Raw genomic sequence first — 21,249 nt, forward strand, 5'->3', positions numbered from 1 at the left:
ATTCCGGGGATCGTCGCAATTAGGGTGTCAAGATCATGTGTGCCCAAACGGTTAAAAAAGGCCGGAGATTGCTTTTAAAATGAAATAAAAAAGGGAAATTTATTAAATCCCCCACCAGAAGAACTGAGGAAAGTGAGAGGAAAACCGTCAACGAAGAAAAGATCACCACGTAGGTTGTAATTCTACTCTCCAAGTCGTGTCACTAAGCCTGTGTTGACGGTTCAGTTGTGGGGCTTCTGGGCTTTTCTCTTGTTCGATGTTAGAAAGCACAACACAGTCGAGACTTTCCTACCCAAATGCTCGCATCGCACTCTCTCTCGTGTTGAACATTGAGTACGAGAAAAGTGAACGTTTTCACTTGCCCTATAGTCCATGTTTTATGTTATGACCCTGATTAGAGCTTTATTGGAGTGTGGAAGGGGCGACAGAAGACATGGCTTTCCCATGGGAGAAATTTATGTGCTGTTTGGTTGAGTTGTTGAGATTCTAGACAATACTTTAAACTTGTAAAAAAAATGATAAGTCTTAAGCAATGAATCGATCAAACTTTCATACCGAATACAAGAACTCATCTAAAATAAATCATGAACTCTTGAATCCGGGAGTTTTCGGATTATATCGTTCATTAGAAAATGGATCTGAATCAAACCTCTACAGCTAATTATATTTTCAAAGGTTTTTTAATCTCGTTTTAGAGTCGAAAAACTTAACTTCTTAGGTTTTATGTTTTGAAGAAGTTTGCACTTATCATTTTTTAGGTTAAATTTCTTTTGAGACTATTTTGCATATTCTACAACTGTAATTATTTTTTACGAAACTTGGAGAAAAGATTAATTTTGCATTTTTGGTTTGGTTGAAACTTGTCAGTATTTCCAGTACAGTCCAGATTATCCGAAGGCCTCGGGAAAAATTCACTTCGGATAATCGAATCACGAAAAAAAAATGTTTCGTTGCCTATTTTTTATTGTTGAGCTTAAGTATGATCCCTAAACTACGTTAAATTGATTTAAAACTTTTAAATCCAAGATGGCGGCCAATATGGCGGTGTTGAAATATTGAAAAAATGCATTTTATTTTTTAATAGGCAATCAACTATTCAAATTTGACTAAAATAGGTAACCAGAACTCGAATCTGATGTTTAAAACAGGAAAAAGATTTTTTTTTGTTCGCGATTCGATTATCCGAAGTCCTATACAAACCTTCGGATAATCGAACTTCGGATAATCGAAACTTCGGATAATCGAGGCTTCGGATAATCGAGTCTGGACTGTATGTCCAAAAATAATATCAATATATTTAAACATTGATATCTTGAGAATAATTTTCTTGATCGATTTTTTATGTTCGGCAAAGTTGTAGGTATTGATGAGAAAAATGCTAGAATTATTTTTCTTGCTTTTATTTTTTTTTACAAAATTATTATAATATTTGCGTTTTGTTCGAGTTTACTACACAGTAAAAGATCTCAAAAAAGTGTCCACGTGGTTTATAGATGGTCCCATGGTTGAATATTATCTCTTTTATGATGTAATTTTACTTCAATTTGGACTGAAAAAAGTGACACTACACCAGAAAAGTGGTAAAATTACCAGAAATTAGTAAAATTAAAAGTGGTACAGCGGTCGGGTTTGGACGCTTAAAAATTGCTACAGAAAGATACCGTCATCATGGGTGACATTGGGACTGGGTGGTGAGATTGGGTCATACAAATTTCAAATTTGGTAAATTTCATTTCAAATCTCAAACAAATCCAGGTAAACAAACAAAACAGACAACCTACTAAACTTTCAAAAAGTGCGAGTTTGATTTTTTTGTCATAGCCTAATACCTCCTTCAGGGGAATAATTTAACCATTTTTCAACCTAAAACAATATTTTGGACAACTGTTGTTTTTTGTGCAAATAAAGAAACAATAATACTAGGGCGTCCTATTTTCCAGGATATTAAATTTCTCGGAAAAAGGAAAAAATATTTTTATATTCTCGGGATGTTTTAAAAATGGTAATTGAAGCCATTTTTATCCTGAATCTCAAAATATCATAACATTGTGCAAAAAATATAGCTTCAACAGCTGTCCCAATTCGTACATTTATCCTGATCCCACATAGATGCCGGTTCCTCAGGAAGGGTCCTATTTTAAATTAAAATACATCGAGCCAAACATTTCATTAGGGCACAAAACCGAGATTCGAGAAAATCGCTGGCGAAAAGTAGAAAACTTTTTTAATTCCTATTTAAAAAGCTTGACTGATAGTATTTTTTACTAGTGATACGATAAAACAAATCATTTCACAATAAAACTCTTAATTTAAAAAAATCTCGTTATTAGACCCTTTCAGTTTGCCAACTGTTGGTCATGGGCCTTTTCTTAATAAGCAATTCTTCACGAAAACAGTCTTTTTTCTTTAATTTTAATTTTTGTATTTTTTAATCCGGCTGAAATTTTTTTTGTGCCTTCAGTATGCCCAAAGAAGCAATTTTGCATCATTAGTTTGCCCATACAATTTTCCATACAAATTTGGCAGCTGTCCATACAAAAAACACGTATGAAAATTAAAAAATCTATATCTTTTGAAGGAATTTTTTGGTCGATTTGGTGTCTTCGGCAAAGTTGTAGGTATGGCTAAGGATTACACTAAAAAAATGGTAATGAGGATAAGGATTACACGGTAAAAAAATTTGGGTATTTTTAATTTCACTTTTTGTCCCTAAAACTTGATTTGCAAAAAAAAACACCCAATTTTTATTGTTTTTATGTTCTGATATGATTTAGGGAATATCAAATGTCATCTTTTCAGAAAATTTTTAGAACGAGCAAAAAATCTTTGACCGAGTTATGACTTTTTGAATTAATACTGATTTTTTTCAAAAAATCGAAATATTGGTCGTTTCAACTTCATTAATTTGTCGATGTAAAATTGAATTTGCAATCAAAAAGTACATTAGCGAAATTTTGATGAAGTGCACCGTTTCAAGTTATAGCCATTTTTAAGTATCATTTTTGAAAATAGTCGCAGTTATTAATTTTTTTTTAAATTCGTCCCATGTTTGCCCACTTATGAAAAAAATATTTCTGAAAAACTGAGAAAATTCTCTATATTTTGCTTTTTTGAACTTAGTCGACCCTTAGTTGCTGAGATATTGCCATGCAAAGATTTAAAAACAGGAAAATTAATGTGTCTAAGTCTCATCCAAACAACCCAACATTTTCTAATGTCGATATCTCAGCAACTATGGATTGATTTTTAAAGTTTAAATAACATTTGCGAAATTTTTCGAACTTTTCGAAAACAATGTTCTAGTTTTTTTTTATCAAGGCTAACATTTCAAAAGGGCTTAACACTTGTAGCACCAACGGGGTCATCCGTCTGTATCTCGACGAAAACTCAACCTTTTTGGATTGTTCTTATTGGATTCGATCCGGAAGAATGTCAAGAATCACCTCCAACAAGGTAGATCCAAAACAGATGCGTCTACCTTAAGTTATAATAAAAAGGCATTTCCAATTTTTTTGACCCCGTTGGGGCTACAAGTGTTAAAATTGAAAAAAATTGCGACCAAATTTCGATTTTTTTTTTCTAAAAATCAGTATTGACTCAAAAATATATTATTAATTCTGGCCAGTGTTGGTATTATCGCGCTCTCGAGAGAAAATTTTCTCTCTCTCGAGTTCTCGCCGCGAGTCTCGAGCTGCCGAGAGAAACTCACTGATTGCCTGTGCTCTCCTCCGCTCGCGAACGGGCTTTCTCGCGAGCCAGAATTGCCCGTTCGCGAGAAGTTGAACGTGTTAGAAACGAACAAAAAACAACACAGCGATTGAAGTTACACCTCTATACCATCGCCTGGTTCGTATTCATAAGCCTGATAAACAAATTGCTAGGTTGGGGCGAACGGCTAGCACGATGCGTTCGCGAGCGCTCGCGGCGAGAGCGAGAACGCGAACGAAAATGCGAGCGCGAGTGAGAACGAGAAGAGAAAAGTACTACAAGTTCTCTCCCTCGTTCGCGAGCGAGAAATGCTTTCCTTCTTCTCGCTCGAATTCCAACAATGAATTCTGGCTGGCTGGCTTGCTTGCGCATGTTTGAAAGTGTTCTATGAAAATTTCAAGTTGCATAAGAAAGTTATTTTTGTCCTCTATTTGTGGAATATTTTTTATTAGTTCTTATATACAAATGTAAACATTGAGTGTATCCCACTTATCCCGATGGACATTGACATAAGGTGTGAGAGGCTGGGTTGCCAGGTCTGAACAAAAAAAAACTGGCAAAATAATCTGACGATCCACTTTTCGTTTTCGTTTTACGGAGCAAGGTGGGGGACGCGGCCTCAAGTCAGTCCAAGTCCGGTTTCTTGTGGAAAAAAGGGTAGTGGCCGAACTAGTATTGCATACCAAATGAACACCACCGGAAGATATAGGGGATCGGGAGGGGGGAGGTGAAAGAAAATTAGTGTTGATGTGAGTAGTAAGAACTTGGATGATTTGAGCAGTAACGGTAATCTAAGTTTAACACTGAATAAAGAAAATCTGAAATTGTGATTCAAAGTAAGAAGGCCCGGAATAAATTAAATTATTAGTTAATTAAATAAGAAAATGTAACTAATCGGAGATCTATACAAAAGAAACCTATGATGTATTCCAAATTTAAAGGAAATAAAAAATACTAGAGAAAAAAAGATGAAAACTAACTGCCGACCTGTCACGTCCGTCAATAGTCTTGTCGTACATTACAACTAGAAACAGATCTGCCAATGAAATGTTACACTTCGTTCAAATCAACTAATCATTTAAGTCCAATTATTCATCCACGGAAAACTATCTAACTTTAATCAACAACCTAAACTAAACTGTCTGAAAGTAAATTTAATCTCAAATCCCCGAATGTTTTATTATAACGCCAAATAAGGTAAAGGATCTTGTTTTTAAACCAGTCTTGCCGCTTCCAAAAACCAATAAACATAAATGAACAGTTCATAAGTTGAACACTAGTAATTAAGACGACTATTTCATGCCTTTCATTTCATTAGGGCATAGAGCTTTGCAAACAAGAGTGCATCTCTATTATACCTTATGTAAACTGTCATTTGAGTGAAGCAGACACACTCCTGTTCACAAAACCCATGCGCCCTTTTGAAATGTTAGGCTCCATTTGATCGTCAAGGCTCCAGTAGACCCTCGATTCGCAACAATGGTCGATACAACCATAATCCGAAAACCGTTAGTTCAACAGATTAACGAATTTTGTCCGATATCATCGCACTATTGATTGACCGAGACTCTATGGAAATTTTGACATATCAAAATGCTACGTAATAATAAATTTTTTAAATAAATTTCAAAATCTATTCTATCCTACAATGCCTAGAAGAGGCCTCTGTTTCTGTTGTGAGTAAGCGCTGGTTTCAGAGTTCATTTTTTCAATTTAAAAGGGGTGGGAGACGACTAATTTGCTTCATGAACTCCTACTCGGCCTTGGGACCACCTCTTAAGACACTGATGGCTCCTAGCTAGGAATTAAACCTAGACACAGCGTCGAGGCCCGCTTTGCATGGCAAAAATGTTGGCTGGGGGGGAAGTGATATTATCACGAAATTTTATTTTAAAGCCAACATTGCTAACGGCGTCGAGGTCCTTACTCATGCCCAAGGATAATCTGACGATCCACTTTTCTCAAAGTAATGAGCAATGTTGTGTTCATTTTTTTTATTTTCACTTTTTAGCTTTACAAATAAACAATTTCGATTAATTTAACTGAGTCTGGAAGAAATATTGACTTATTTTTTCAAATTATCACTCAGAAAATTGGGCATTGCTTTTGACATTAAAATCAATTTTATAAAAATTGTGGCTTGAAACACCCAAGTTTATTTATTTTATTAAAAATGAAAAAAATATACAATTTTTAACACGCTTAAAAATCATTAAATTACGTAGGAAAGGACAATGATTTGACAATTTGTAACTTTTTTAAGAACCATGTTTTGAACAGTTTGACATCTGTTGATTATTGTATAAAAGAAGGAACAATAATACATTTAAAAATATGTATAACTTTCTGATTCAACCCAATTCAACGATCAAGATTACAACAGAATTCAAACATATTTGGAAATTTTAACAGCATTCTGACAGAATCAGCTTTGCTCGCATATTTCGTGACTGGGATCGAATTTCAAACTTCTTCTAAGCCAGCACCTTTCTTGAGAATCGATGTTCAAATTTATTTTTTTGTAATTGTAATTGATTGTTTATTTGTGACGAGAGCCTGTTAGTTTACAACTTTTTATCAGGTTAAGGAGGTAACTTTAAGATAGAAAACGGAGATAAATAAACCAACCAAATGGTTCCAAATAAAGCTAAAAATCCAAGTTAGATGCGGAAGGTTTAAACTAGTTGTTTAACACAGCTTTTAAACGAAAATATGGTTGATTTTGTCTTTGCCTCGATCGGCAATCCGTTCCAGCAAGTGGCTCCGTACACCAGTACACTTTTCCCACTGGAAGTAGTGTGTCTGGGGATGATGAAACAGCGCTGTTTTGTTTGTTTAAGGCAATTTATTTGGATTTTTTATTCATAACTTATTTTTATTAGGTCCTCTTTGGTGCTGCGACCAGGTTAGGACCGAAGATCGCAAAAACAACTCCTTACACTCCATACTTCGAGATAATGTAACTGACGAGGATTACTTGGTCCAAGCGGGACTTACAGGCCATGAACCTGGCGCTGTACTCGGAGAAAATGTCCCGCAGCTCAGCCAAACTTTAGAGCACCTCCTCTTCTTCCACCAAGTATTTTCTTGACTGCTTCCTGCGGGTCGAGGGCTATCCTTCGGGTTTACGTCCGGGACTGGCTTATTCGGCTCCTTAGAAAAACAACTCACCTTTCGCTTGTACCGCACGACGGCCTCCTGTTCCAGCTTGCGCACCGTGGTCCCGGGGGGACACGGCACCACGAACCGTGTGGCTCCAAAGCACACCGTCACCTTCATGATTGTTGACCTTATTTTCGTTGCTTTGTTGGTTTGTTTTTTTCTTCCTCAAAAATTCGTTCACTACTCTTTCGATGCACTCGAACAATCACAAATCAAAATCATCAAAACAGATAGACACACACTTTTCACCACAGCTCATCAAAGATACTCATGATTTCGGCGGTGGAACCACTTCCGGAACGGGGACGGCTGCTGCTGCGGGTTCTTCACACCTGGCGCCCATCCATCGACGTCAAATTCAGGACCAGCGCAATATGTTTTGACATTTCGCACACCTGCGCTGCTGCTGATGGCTTTTGTTATTTTGTTATTCCGCGACCGTTACCATAACAACCTTCAACCGTTTTCGTCGCGGTGAGGACAAACAGAATCTGTGTGTTTTTTTTTCTTGTTTTGTCTGCAAAGTGCTCCTTTTTTCGTTGCTGCAGTTTGATGTTTGAACTTGTTTTTCTTCCAACAGCAATTAGTTTTCCAAAAAAAAGACTTCCAACTGCGCGCGATCAATTAAGTCGATTCCAAATCCAATCAAGGATTCCAAAAACAACAACAACAACACACAATCTCCCCTCACTCACACACACACTTCCACCACAGGTAAATCTGACAGACGGAGGAGGCGCTCGGACGTTTTTGCTCGGGGTCTCTTCGCAACACTCACACAAGCAAACATTTAAGAACAACCACCTGCCGCCCGTTGAAACTTTTTTTCATTCCTCTTCGTTTCCTTTTTCTTTCCTCCTCTTTGAGACAGGATTTTTCCCCAACTTTTCAACAAACTTAACGCAAATCCACGACCACTTTTAATCACACTTTTGAGTCATCAACGGCTGCTTTTTTTTTGGAATTCCGGAAGATGCCGGATTCTCTTTGCTGAGACCGACGCGCAACCGCGGACAAACACACGGACGGATTCTGATGACACGACGCGGGCACCACGGCGGCACACACGTCCAGCGCAAGCGAGCTCTCGAAACGGACTGAGTTTGAAAACGGACGAGAAAAGAGAGCGAAGCGAAGGGAGAGCGAAATATTTTTTTGAAAAGGAAGCGTTCGCGCAAACGGTTGACGGGTTTTGAAGGGGATCGGAATTAAACAGTTTGACAGCCAGGAAGCGTTTGATGAAATATCAACAAGTGATTGGGTTTCCGGGAAACGGTGAGAAGATTCCAACAATTTAATTTAGTTAAACTTTCAGCTAAAATTATCATTTCTAGAGTTATTTTTTTAAAGGTAATATCTGGAGTTATTTTTTAAAAGGTCCAATAAACCAAATTAGCAGTTTTTGCTTATTGGGTGTTTTTGAAGCTGCCTTGAGTCAGGATTATTAAAAAACACCCAAAAAGCTAAAAAACTGAAAATTTGGTTTATTGGACCTTTTATTGCGGATTTCAGAGATTTTTAGACAATCGTGCAAGTTGTGAAAAGCTCTCCAACAAAGTGCACACCTCAAACTACAGCAGAAAAAAACTATCTAAGACACACACCCTAGTTTGAAACTGATCTAAAGTGGTCGAAAGCAACAAAGCTCAGTCGAGACACGCACCACTCTAGGCGAGCGGGGGGGAGAAGGGGTAGGATTTCAAGTGTGCAAATATTTGGTGTGCAGTTATGATTTGCAAGGGTGGAGAATTTGGTGCAAAGTGTGCAATAAAAAAACTCTAGATATAAGCTATTGTGTTTTATATGTTTTTTTAATCAGAACAACTTCGGCATCTTTCTGTCGAAAAAATCAGTAGTTATTCTGTTTTCGGCAGAAAGATCCTGAACTGAAAAATCTAAAATTAGTGTTTTTATTCATGAAATTTACATTGAACCCAGTGTGAAATACCTTGGATTACATTGTTCCTCTGCACATCCTTTAAACGCTCATTACTTTAAAACAATGAAATTTCGATTTGCTGCAGAGAAAAAATCTATAAGTTTAACGATGGTGGATACAGATACGGCCTCTTGCAAAATAATACGAAAACGAGCATGATATTTTTATATGTTTTAGAGTGTCAAAAAAGACAACTTTTGAGCAATGCCGAAAAACATGATCTTAGAAAACTTTCACTTAATTTTCATAAAGTAAAATTTTGGCGCTGCCCAAGTCTAAGAATTTTTCTAAATTTAACCTCTAGTTGCTGAAATACAGTCAAAAAACATAAATACACCAGACACTTTCAAAATATCTTGAATTGAAAGTTCTGATTTTATTTTTTATCAGAATGTTCAGAAAATACAACAATTTCATTGAATTTTTCTTGACGGAATTAATGTTTAAAAAGTATTTTTTACATCTTCAGCCTTCTCCAAATGTTTTGAGTTTAAAATTCTCATTTTATTTTAATCAGAAAGTTAGGACATCACATTTTTATTTATTTTCATTTCTTCGACGTCATTTGAATGTTGAGTACTTAATTATTGAGCGGTAACCAAAAAAACCTTATATTTCCTAAATATTTCTTTTTTACCATTTCTATATGTACCTCAGTAACCGGGGGTCCAATCTTTAATGTTTCTAAGACATATTTAGGCTGGTGCAAAAAATTCTAAGTTTTTGTGAAAGAGAAAGGCAAAAAATATAAAAATTGAAACAACAAGCCACAATTCTACATTTCAATTCAAAATGCATTAAGAGTGTGCATATTTTTCCAGAATTCGACGGCAACACTTCAAAAGGCATCATTACATTTTGACACTTTCTGGGTTATTGCACATTCTGAAAGTACTCCTAATAAGCTACCTCTACACCAAAAATGAGCAAAAGTTACTTCAGTAAAGTCTGTTTAATAATGATTTTAAATAAAGTAACATAAACGAAATCTCTGGCATCAGCAGTACCTGTTTATATAGCCCTGACAACCTGTCAAATAAAAGACTACATGAACCTCGTGACGAAAAAAGCATCATGAAAAAGACGCCATGTACGAAAAGCGAATCATAACAAAACTTCCCCTCCGCTTGCAAAAAGCGCCATGTACATTCGGCGAAGAAAAACGAATCATAACAAAGGGTGATATAGACGTTTGTGATTTCAAAAGAAGTCTTTTATGTTTTTTTTCTGAAATATAGTGGCGGAAATGATGTTTTATTGAATATGACTGATCAAGTATCAATAAAATCAACGTTTTTCATCAACGTTCAAAATCAACGTTCAACGTTTTTCATCGTTTGTTATCATTAGAACATCTGCTTTTGCTTTTATATTAAAATAGGAATTGAAAAATGTTGCTAAACTTTCGAATGCGTTTTTCTCAAAACGCATGGTTTGTACATGATGATTTTTGAAATGTTGGCGTCGATATTGTCTTTCTTATGCCTACAACTTTGCCAAAGACACCAATTTTATCAGAAATTCAATTCTCAAGAAACAGGTTATATTTCATATTTTGATACCAATTTTGTGTAGGCATCAGTAGTCAAATTTGTATGGAAAATTTTATGGTAAAACCAATGACGCAAAATGGCATCTTTGGTCTCGTCTTTGGTCATAGTAATGGTCCCTACCAAATTTAAGACAAATCAAAAAATACAAAAAAGAAAATTAAAATTACTGATGATTGAAAACTCTCCACTTAAAAAAGTCCCGAATGCAAAAATATAGTTTTCCCGGGAGGCCTTACCCCTCGTTATTCTACAAAATGTCAAAAGCGCGTGTTGAATCCAGTTCAAAACAAAACAAAACGAGGTGCCGATGCGTTTCGGGTGATAAAATCTTAAATTTATTTAAAAATTTAGTTCTTTCGTTGGTTATCTGTTAAAATATGACTAAAACTAGCAAAAAACGTAACAGCAAATCCCTCAACAATTCCTCCGCCTGGGAGGAATCGACAGTGGAAGATCCCGAGCCAGAAGTCGAACCCACCGTCGATGAGGAAGAGCAAGAATCCGTCGCCGATTCCGACGAACAACCAGAATCCGGAGACAACGACGACGACGAGGACGAAGAACCGAGTGACGATGAGGAACCTGCCGCGGCAAAACGTCCCAAACCGAAACTGGTGACCCCGCTGCAGAAAAAGAAACCGGGCATCATCTACATCAGCTCGATTCCGAAGCACATGAACGTGACGATCCTGCGCGAACTGCTGGAACCGTACGGGGACGTGGGGCGGATTTACCTGCAGCCGGAGCGGAAGGACGGCGCCGTCAAGAAGCGCACGGCGAAGGGAAAGCGCGCCATGATTCGGTACACCGAGGGTTGGGTTGAGTTTAAGCGGAAACGGGTCGCGAAGGCGGTGGTGGAACATTTGAACACGCGCCCGATAAGTACGAAAAAGAAGTCCGTGTTTTGTGACATTCTGTGGAGTATGAAGTATCTGGCGCGGTTCAAGTGGATTCACCTGAGCGAGCGGCTTTCGTACGAGCGGGCGGTGTTCAAGCAGAAGCTGAGGACGGAGATTGCCCAGGCGCGGAAGGAGGCCACCTTCTTCCAGGACAATTTGGACCGGAGTGAGGTTGCGCGGAAGAAGGCTAAACGGGAGCAGAAGGCGAATAAAGTGGCGTGAGGAGGGGGATGTTTCTCTGAATTGAATTGCTTTTTAGTTTGAAAAGAGGAAAGAAATCCTAAGAATCTTTATTTTCTTCATTCTCCGGCAGCGTGTATCCTTGCTTGGTGAAATCGTACAGCTCATCCGGAAGTAGATTGTTGGCGTCGTCGAAAAACACGTTGCTACTGTAGATCAAATTTCCATCGTCCTCAATGTTCTGCAGAACGATTTGATTCGCGTCGATCTGATAGCAAATCTCGTTCAAAATCTCCTCGTTGATCGCTCCGTCACCAAAGTCCGGTTCGTTCATAATGTCCTGCGGCATCTGCATAGGCACTTCCGGCACCACAACCGTCATGTTCGCCATCTCCGTCGCGTGGTTCTTCTCCAGGTGGCTCATCAACCGAACTCGAATCCCAAACGCGGCCGTACAGAACTGACACTTGAAGGGCTTCCCCAAATGCTGGTACATGTGCACCTTCAGCTGTTGTTTCTGCCGGAAGGACGCCCCACACAGTCGACACACTTCCGGCTTTGACCCCTCATGAATACGGAGGTGATCTTTGAGGTGCGAAGACGAGGCAAAGTTTTTGTGGCAAATTTTACACTCATTCGGCTTGGGACCTTCATCGGTGGGATGCGCCTTCGCCACGTGGGCCGTCAGGAAAGCTCGCTTCAAAAACGTCTTGTTGCAGAGCTCGCACCGAAAGCGACGTCCCAAATGCGTCGAAAGGTGAGTCTTCAGCGAATCCTCCTTCCCAAACGCGCGTCCACAAATGTTGCAGGAAAACTGATTGATTCCAGCGTGTAGAATTAGTTTGTGCTCCGCCAACGATGCATTCCTCGTGAAACTCTTGTTACAGATGTCACACTTGTAGCGTTTCGTTCCCTGATGAACCACCTCAAGATGGTCATTCAACTGTTTCTTCGTCTTGAACTCTTTCGCGCATATCTCACACAAAAACTCCCGCTCCAATCGTTCCTCCTTCAGCACCGCGTTCCGATGCTTCAGCTCATGATTATACCAACTACTCCGGGCCTTGTACCACTTCAAGCAATACCGACACCGATACTTGTTCTCGCTCGCGTGAATCTCCTGATGCCGCGCCAACATTTTCCTATTCTTGAACACCTTCATGCAAACCTCACACCGCTGCTCCCCCGCCGCCAACGGCCTCTTAAACCGATCCTTATCCAAATCATCCCTTATCAAATCCTCCGCAAAGTCCTCCTCCAACCGGTCGTTCCGAACGCTCCCCAAGCTACTCCCCGTATCCAGCTGGCTAATAATCCGCGCAATGCTCGCCTTCGTCTGCAGCTCCTCGTAAGACTTCCCCGCCCTCCGCCGGAACAGATAAAACTCCTTCAACCGTTCGACGCACTCCAAGCAAATCTGCGACGAAACGGGTTCCGCCGGAAACTGCTGGTCCAGCGGAATCAGTGTCAGCTCGCTGTACAGCGTGCTCAGCTGGATGGGGGCTGCGTCGGCGGGTTCGTCCGATGCGGAATCGGGAAGGTTCGGACACATCGTGAACAGACTCACCAGCGGGACAAACTCCGCCAGACAGGAGCGGCAGACTACCTCCGGTAGGTTCATGGGGGTTTTTTGTTTTGCTTTTTGTGACGTTTCAATCTACTTTTCTTCGAGCATCATCTAAAGGAAATGTATCAGTTTTCGCTTTAAAACGGGTAAAAATGGAAAATTCGAAGCCAATATTATTTTAAAAAGAACATTCAAAAACTGAACTCTATTGAATTTTTGCTTCACAAGAGGAAAATAAACAAACAACTGTCATCATGACAATCTCGCATAAGCAAAATCCATCTACGTGGTGTGTGTTGAAAAAGTCATCGAATTGGCAAAAGCTGACAAAAGTACTTTAACTGCACGTTCATCCAAAACCACTCAGATTTCGACAATACCGAACCTACTCAAGAATGAGTAAACGTAATAAATGTCAGGTACAGCTTAAAATCACCCAACTCTGGCAGCTTTAAATTGAGGTTTTGCAGCGCGACTGTGTTTCAAATGTAGGTGGCGCCAAAATGAGGTTACTTGCCAAAAATCGTATTCCTTTCTGCTAGATTGAAGAACAAAATCGCTTATTTCTCATGATTCCCTGCATCAATCTTAATGAAACTGGTTGCAAAAGACGAGAAAAATTTTTTGCTTTAAAATAATGAACATCAACTTTTGGGCGCGCAAAAATTTGTGACCTTTTTCTTTAAAAAACATGTTTTGGAACACGATAAAATTAGTTTCCCCGTATATATTAATGAAATAAACAGTTATATAGTTGATAACAGATGTGTTAACGTATATTCAACAATTTTTATTGATTTTTGACAGACTTTCTTGCCAAATAGTCCAAATTACTATCTTTTTCTAAATTTAAAGTTTTCTCATAGAAAAATCAAACAAATATTGGAAAGTTATACACCAAATTGTTGGAAATATATAAGTTAGCATAAGTTTTATAAAAAGGTTGATTAGGAAGGAAAAAACACATTTTTTTAAAAAACATAGGTTTACGCTATTTGTTCTTAGGTGGCAACATGTGTCTCTTAGCTTTGCTGCAAATTCTCTATAGAGTTATCTACTTGCGCACGTATTGCGTGTATGTACACGAAAAAGATTGAGGTTAAATTTTGTACCGGCCAGCAAATCCAAATGGTGCGCTAGTGTGCGTACGCGAAACGTCATAAAGCTCTACTTCCATCGGTAATCTAATGTTGGCGTCTCAGCACTTTGGTGTTCGATTACCTACATCAATTAAAAAGCGATTTCTACCCATATCAAGTAATAAATCTAGCAAAACATTGCAATAGGGCCGAAGCCGAAGTGTAAACAAAGAGTCTATCCTGCTCGTTCCTAATGTAAACATCAACTGACGTGAGCAAGATAGACTCTTTGTTTACACTTCGGCTTCGGCCCTTTTTCATTGCTTTGCTAGAAATAGCTTGATGGTAAGTGAGCGAGCATGTTTCTATCAAAACATTTTCAAAACAATTTGTTTAGGTAGTGAGTTAGGACCGAGACCTTAACCTGCCAAACATAAGTGACTTTCCCTTAAAACATTTTTTTTAAGGTGATATTTCAAAAACCAACTCCTTCATGAGGATGTAAAATATTTTCAATTAAAAATTTCTTTTTGGTTCAAATTAATCTTTTGTGATAAAGGTATTCGGATATTTTCAATGAAAATATTTTTTTTTAAATTTTAGAATATACAATAACTATTTCAAATGGCTAAAACCTAGGCTAAAACCCAAGAGTGTGCCACTTCAAGTTTCGGGCTTGGGTCTAGCTCGGTTCCAGAACTGTTGAGCCACGAGCCAACTTTTCTGCAAAATTTTAGTGTATTTGTTGAGAGTGTAACATTTGACGTTTAGAAACGTCAGTCTCTTTTTGATGCTGAATGTTAATCTTTTCAACAAAATTTGTCGTTTCCAACGAAAAAAAAAACGAAGTTGACTTTATAGCTGTCGGCCACCATTGCTAGTACCAACCACTAGTGTCTTCCTTTTTATCTACAAGGACTTCGCCGCCCTGGGCTCCTAAGTGTATGAAAGTATGGCACGGAGCGACGGCGCCGAATACCCATATTTACACAAAGAATTTTAGAGCGCCCGCCGCGGGATTCGAACCGGCGACCTCTGGATTGTGAGTCCAGTGCGCGGTCCGATTGATCCACATGGGCGGGACAGTTTCCAACGACCGAGTCCAATAAGGAACTGACCGTACAATATTTTCCGAGATAAATTTAAGGCTTTCTGGTCGAAAATTTACTATAACACACTCACACCTATGAGCAGGGTTACCAGTTCAAAATTTGAAAAATCTGGCAGACGAAAATCTAACAATGTAGTGAAGGGGAGGGGTGATATAAATTTTTTCTAATGTTTGTAGAATTCAGATGGTTTAACTGATTTTATGGCCTCAAAAATGTTGAATTTACATTTTCGATAAGAAAAAAACGTTTTTATTTTTATTTATTTTTTGGTTTTCAATAAAATTTGATCATTTTAATAAAAAAAATTGTTCAAAATGAGCATAAAGTGATAAATCTGTCAAAATCTGATACAGAGAAGGGTGAATCTTTATGCTGGCTGACACTTGAAAAATCTGGCATTTCCAGATTTATCTGACAACCTGCCAACCCTGCCTCTGAGTGCCACAGCCCAGTCACGACGTTCTAGCAGGATTCTAATAGAGTTCTCACAGAGCTGGATATTGTTACAGCATTCTAGCAGAAATGTTTCACCGTTCTAGCAGGATTCTGGCAGAACCAGCTCTGCTAGAATATTTCGTGACTGGGAGAAGTTGGTTTGTTTGCACTAGATCTGCTTTCTCTTTCTAGCAAAAGTTTTTTGTCATGCGACTTTTAGCTGGTTGTGAAAGTCTGAAGCCCGATGACAGCTTACATGTTTCACAGGGACAGTGACAGCCGATCGCAATGTTTGTTTGCATCAGGACACTGTGACCAGGATTTCGTTATTTTTGAGTTTTTTTTTTTCACTGGGCCTAGAAAGCCTTTTTGCATATTGGTTGTATGGTAACATTAACGACGCTATTAGTAACTTGATATATATATTTTTTATTTTCAGAAATCTTACCTTTAAAATCATCCCAAATTTTAACATACAAAAAATAAAAATAAAATGCTCAATTTCAAATTCAATAAAATTAAAAGTTTATAATTTATAATATAAAATATCAGAAATTGAAAAATGAAAATGATAGAAATTTAAGACATTTAAAAATTTAAAGTTCCAAAATTTCAAACCTCAAAATTTTTGAAAATTTTAGGAACAAATAATAAAAAATACATTTAAAAATCCACAAAATTCTGAAATATTCTTAGATTGGTAATCCAAACGTATCGATCGAAATCTATGGGAGTTTTAATTTCAAGAATCAAAAATTAGCTTTAATTGAATAACTTATTATTTTTATTTTAACTCATTTTAATTTAAAATAACCCAACACAGCTTCACACCTTCCCCGCCAAAATAATATCCAGATACTTTTTGTAATCGGTCGTAAACAACCCCGCCGACACCGACGACGTTTCCAGCCCGTACTTCTTCAACTGCACCTCATGACCCGCAACGCTCGGTCGCTGGTACGTCTTCGTTTTCCGTATCTGGTGCCAACCGCTGGCCGTCTTCCGGTTGCACACCATCATCCCGCGGATGGCCACGTTCAGCGCATGGCCCGCCAGTTGATCCTCGCGGTACTCGCTCATGATGATGTCGGCGACGCTGAGCGCGTCCGCCGCCCCGCAAATATCGTCAATGTCCGTGAAGCGCAGCACGTAGTTCGAGTGCGCGAGCGAAATCATTCCGTGTGGTTGCGAGGTGAACGCCTCTGCGAGGGTCTCCGGCGAGTGCTGGAAGCGGTCCGGTTGGCCGGGGACGCGTTCCACTAGAATTTGGATCGTTTGTTAGAAAATTTCTTACAATTGATTCAAGCAACCTACTCTTTGGATGAAACACCCTGCCGAGGGCGTGAAACAGTGTGAGACTTTCGGCGCAGCCGACCGACTTCAGCTTGCTTTCCTTCTTCTTACCGCGACCTCCGGTCGCAACACCGGAACTGTTCAGCACCTCCCCGGCGTTGACCTGCTCCGTGCTCAGTCGGGGCGCATTCTTCAACGACGCAAAGTGCAAATTAAGCGTCACACTGCGCAAATCTCCCTGCGACGAGAGCACGACACTGTCGATCATGTCCTGCGGCGGAACGCGATACTGCCGGGACATTTCCGGCCCGACCATCAGCGACGTCAGCCGCTTGATGGCCTTCTTCATGAGGGTCGTCGACACGGCGTTGAACGTGATGTGATGGACTTTGAAGTCGTTGAGAACTGCCGGTGTAAATAGATTGAACACAATGTCCAGCTTTTTGTTGGAGGTTTCGGTGGCGATAAAGACCAGCGGTGATGCACCCAGCCTTTGGTAGGTTTCCAGCGTACTTCGGAACGCCTCCGGGTCACGCAGAAAAACATTCGGAATGTCCTTAACCAGCAGCAGCTTTTCCTTAGAATCCATTTCCAGGATCGAACAATATCGCGAGCTCTTGTACAGGAACTTCTCAAACTGAGTCTTTCGATTCTCCCTGTAAGTGACCTCCTCTCGCCCGCCCTCAAAGTCGTAATTATCGTGAAAGAACATGTCTACATCGACCGGGGTGGTCCACTCCGTAACCTCGTAGCCCAGCTCCTCCGTGACGATCTTAATCGCAGTGCTCTTTCCACATCCCGGTGGTCCACTAATCAGCAGAATCGCAACCGGTTCCGTGCCCTTGACGCGGTCGTACGTCTTGAGCCAGTGCTGAATCTCCTCTAGCTTTTTGGGATGGACCGCAAGGTCCGCCAGCTTTTTCGGTGCCAAATCGACGGACCAATCCGGAACACGGGATTGAGCGGCGGCAGGTTCCTTCTTGGGTTGTGAGAAGCTGCTCTTTCGAGTGGTTAGCTTGGACCGTTTGGTTGCCGGGGCTGTGGCTGGGAGGGTGGTTGTTGACACTGGGACGAAATCGCTTCGTTTGACCGGTGCCGGGGAAGGACCCGTGTCGAAGGCGGAGGTGAACCATCGTTTGGATTTCTGGAAAGTGATTCAAGATTGAGGAAGTTGCGCTTTGCGATGGGTAACCGAATATAGTGTAATTTACGTTTGAAGACATTGAAGAACTGGTCACAATCTGAATATGGGAACAAACTTAAAAAACGATAATCTCCCAAGTTTTTTAACACAAAATTGCATTCAGATTCTGAAGATTCTATAAAAACAAACTTCTTCTTTGAAATCTGAAGTGACAGTTGTAGGTGGATTCTGCAATTTGAATTTACTTTTGATGTGCACGCTTCGCTAAAATTACCTATATTTACCAGAAATCGAGTCAGAAATTCCCAAATGATGGGCTCGGATGGGTCATTAAATTTTCAAGTATTTCGCAGGTTGTGTATTTTCTACTCCATTTAGCATGAACAATCGCCCAAGAAAAATGTGGTTTGTTTCTTTTGAGCAATTCTCTCAGATTTCGGTCATTCGATTTTTTTTGTATTTTTTAATCCGACTGAAACTTTTTTGGTGCCTTCGGTATGCCCAAAGAAGCCATTTTGCATCATTAGTTTGTCCATATAATTTTCCATACAAATTTGGCAGCAGGCCATACAACAATGATGCATAAAATTCAAAAATCTGTATCTTTTGAAGGATTTTTTTGATCGATTTGGTGTCTTCGGCAAAGTTGTAGGTATGAATAAGAACTACACTGAAAAAAAATGATGCACGGTAAAAAAAAATTGGTGATTTTTTATTTAACTTTTTGTCACTAAAACTTGATTTGCAAAAAAAACACTATTTTAATATTTTTTTTTATTTTTTGATATGTTTTAGAGGACATCAAATGCCAACTTTTCAGAAATTTCCAGGTTGTGCAAAAAATCTTTGAGCGAGTTATGAATTTTTGAATCAATACTGATTTTTTCAAAAAATCGAAAAATTGGTCGCAAAAATTTTTCAACTTCATTTTTCGATGTAAAATCAAATTTGCAATCAAAAAGTACTCTAGTGAAATTTTGATAAAATGCACCGTTTTCAAGTTAAATCCATTTTTAGGTGACTTTTTTGAAAATAGTCGCAGTTTTTCATTTTTTTTAATTAGTGCACATGTTTGCCCACCTTTGAAAAAAATATTTTTGAAAAGCTGAGAAAATTCTCTATATTTTGCATTCTTGAATTTTTGTTGATACGACCCTTAGTTGCTGAGATATTGCCATGCAAAGGTTTAAAAACAGGAAAATTGATGTTTTCCAAGTCCCACCCAAACAACACACCATTTTCTAATGTCAATATCTCAGCAACTAATGGTCCGATTTTCAATGTTAAAATATAAAACATTCGTAAAATTTTCCGATCTTTTCGAAAAAAATATTTTCAAAATTTTTAAACCAAGACTAACATTTTAAAAGGGCGTAATATTGAATGTTTGGCCCTTTTGAAATGTTTCAGTCGGATAAAAAAATACAAAAATTAAAATTTAAGAGAAAAGACCGATTTCGTAGAGAATTGCTCTTTGTAGATTTTCGCAAATTATTCCGCGATTTTTAAATTTGTAGGTTTTGCTTTGGATTTGGAAACCTTGTCCATATGTTCCCTATATCAAAAGAGGCAATTTTGCATCCTTGGTTTTCCCATACAAGACTATATCGGATTACCCCAACCCCCTGTGGTTGGTGTGGTAGAAAAATATATAGGAATCTGTATCTTGAGATGGTATTTTCTGATCGATTTGGTGTCATCGACAAAGTTGTAGATTATAATCAGGACTGTTTAGAAAAAAAAGTTACACTCTAAAAAAATCATTTTTTATTTAATTTGGTTAAAAGTTGGATTACCAAAATATGTTTTTAAAAATTTCTATTATTTATATATAGTTTTTGGTGCAAAATTTGGTTCCATAAATGGAATCTATGGAAAAAAAATGCAATCGAAAAGTTAATAAATTGACATTTTATGATGAAGTGCACCATCTTGCAGACACTTTTAGGTTATAATATTTGAATTGAAATTGAATTTGAACAGTTTTGGTTTTTTGATACCTAATGAATGTAATTTTATTACGAAAACTATTGGATCGATTTTCAATGTTAAAAATGAAAGTTTTGTGAAATCTTCTGATCTATTCATAAAAAATAAATTCAAAATAAAAAAAAATGATCTTTAATTTGAAATCAGAAAATTTATGTATTTGTAGTCCTATGATTGATATAAAATTTTAGTATTATTTTCATTGAAAAGATCAGAAAATTTCACAAAAGTTTCATTTTTAACATTTAAAATCGAACCAATAGTTGTCAAAATATTGTCAATTAAAAATAACAGGCTAATTTTAGATGACACTTAAAAAAACTTTTTTTCATCGATCTCATTCTTTGTGAGGCTTTATCTCAGAAACTAATTGTCCAATTTTCAAAGTTTCAGTGAGAAAATGTGGGAAATTTTCTCAGCTTTTCTGATTTTGTTTCAGGGGTGCTTTTTTCAAAAAGTATTTTTCAAATAAAAAAAATAAAAATATTAACCCAAAATAAGCTATAACTTTTAAACGGTACATTTTATCCTACATTACTTTCTGGGTGTAAATTCAATTCGGTTTTTTAGAAATGTTTTTTTTTTTATTTGTCGACAATCCGGATCCGTTTTTTCGAATTGTAAAAAAATATATCTCCGGAACCAGATTTTGGACTATCATGCACTATGGCTCAAAAGATGTCTTATTTAGTGCCCTAAAACACATCACAAAATTTCAAAAAAATTGGTCGGTTTTGTTTTCCGTGTACATATTTTTCCGAAAAGTCTTAATGGCCAAAGACATCAAATCGATCAGAAAATGTCATTTCAAGATACAGAATTTCATACATTAACACACCCATTTTGTAAAACCAGTCCCCAAAAATGTATGGAAACTAGGGACCTACATAGGAAAATGAAATGTTCTGGGAGAAATTTCAAACACCCAAAGTCATTCAAATTTAAGGTTGAAAAACTTGTAGTTTTTCTTTCGAGCTGGCACTTTTCTTATACCGAACAAGCACAAACATAACAAAAACTACCAGATTATTATCAACAACAGTTTTACAATACTTGTAATTGTTATAAGTCTCGTTTTTTGCCAAAACTATTTTAAATTAATTCCAACCTTGTTCTTGCATGATCTTGTTGCTCGATTGGAACCCCGATTTGACAGTTCGATTGGAACCCTGAGAGTGACATTTCGCCT

At 38.1% G+C, this 21,249-nt stretch overlaps 4 protein-coding genes across 4 annotated transcripts in view; 1 reads left to right on the forward strand and 3 right to left on the reverse strand.

Annotated features, from left to right (window-relative positions):
• The window catches only part of LOC120429961 (partitioning defective 3 homolog), a 147,270-nt gene extending 139,296 nt beyond the window's left edge, over positions 1–7,974 (reverse strand). The window contains exon 1 of the mRNA XM_052706662.1: positions 6,880–7,974. Coding sequence (XP_052562622.1) covers positions 6,880–6,987 — 108 coding nt within the window. The 5' untranslated portion in view covers positions 6,988–7,974. The remainder of the gene's footprint in view (positions 1–6,879) is intronic.
• A 2,648-nt stretch (positions 7,975–10,622) lies between these two features.
• On the forward strand, positions 10,623–11,504 carry LOC120428470 (activator of basal transcription 1-like). The gene has a single exon (XM_039593485.2). It carries the CDS (start codon positions 10,740–10,742, stop codon positions 11,481–11,483), a length of 744 nt encoding a protein of 247 aa, XP_039449419.1. The 5' UTR covers positions 10,623–10,739; the 3' UTR covers positions 11,484–11,504.
• A 27-nt stretch (positions 11,505–11,531) lies between these two features.
• LOC120428469 (zinc finger protein 816-like) lies at positions 11,532–13,248 on the reverse strand. The gene has a single exon (XM_039593484.2). The coding sequence runs from the start codon at positions 13,060–13,062 to the stop codon at positions 11,542–11,544; it is 1,521 nt and encodes a 506-aa protein (XP_039449418.1). The 5' UTR covers positions 13,063–13,248; the 3' UTR covers positions 11,532–11,541.
• A 3,147-nt stretch (positions 13,249–16,395) lies between these two features.
• On the reverse strand, positions 16,396–18,295 carry LOC120428471 (cell cycle checkpoint protein RAD17). Its single transcript, XM_039593487.2, has 3 exons — positions 18,139–18,295; positions 16,949–18,071; positions 16,396–16,893 (listed from the first exon to the last, which is right to left on the reverse strand). Exons 1-3 carry the CDS (start codon positions 18,148–18,150, stop codon positions 16,460–16,462), a joined length of 1,569 nt encoding a protein of 522 aa, XP_039449421.1. The 5' UTR covers positions 18,151–18,295; the 3' UTR covers positions 16,396–16,459.
• Between the last annotated feature and the right edge of the window lie 2,954 nt (positions 18,296–21,249).

Source organism: Culex pipiens, chromosome 1, assembly GCF_016801865.2.
Source record: "Culex pipiens pallens isolate TS chromosome 1, TS_CPP_V2, whole genome shotgun sequence".
Classification (NCBI taxonomy): Eukaryota; Metazoa; Arthropoda; class Insecta; order Diptera; family Culicidae; genus Culex; species Culex pipiens.

What these genes read in the sequence shown, in the direction of transcription:
- LOC120428470 (XM_039593485.2), top strand. Translation starts at nt 10,740, where the DNA reads ATGACTAAAACTAGCAAAAAACGTAACAGCAAATCCCTCAACAATTCC.
- LOC120428469 (XM_039593484.2), bottom strand. Translation starts at nt 13,062, where the DNA reads ATGAACCTACCGGAGGTAGTCTGCCGCTCCTGTCTGGCGGAGTTTGTC.
- LOC120428471 (XM_039593487.2), bottom strand. An exon ending in CAGGGTGTTTCATCCAAAGA is followed by an intron (nt 16,894 to 16,948) that starts GTAGGTTGCTTG and finishes TCCAAATTCTAG; the next exon opens with TGGAACGCGTCCCCGGCCAA.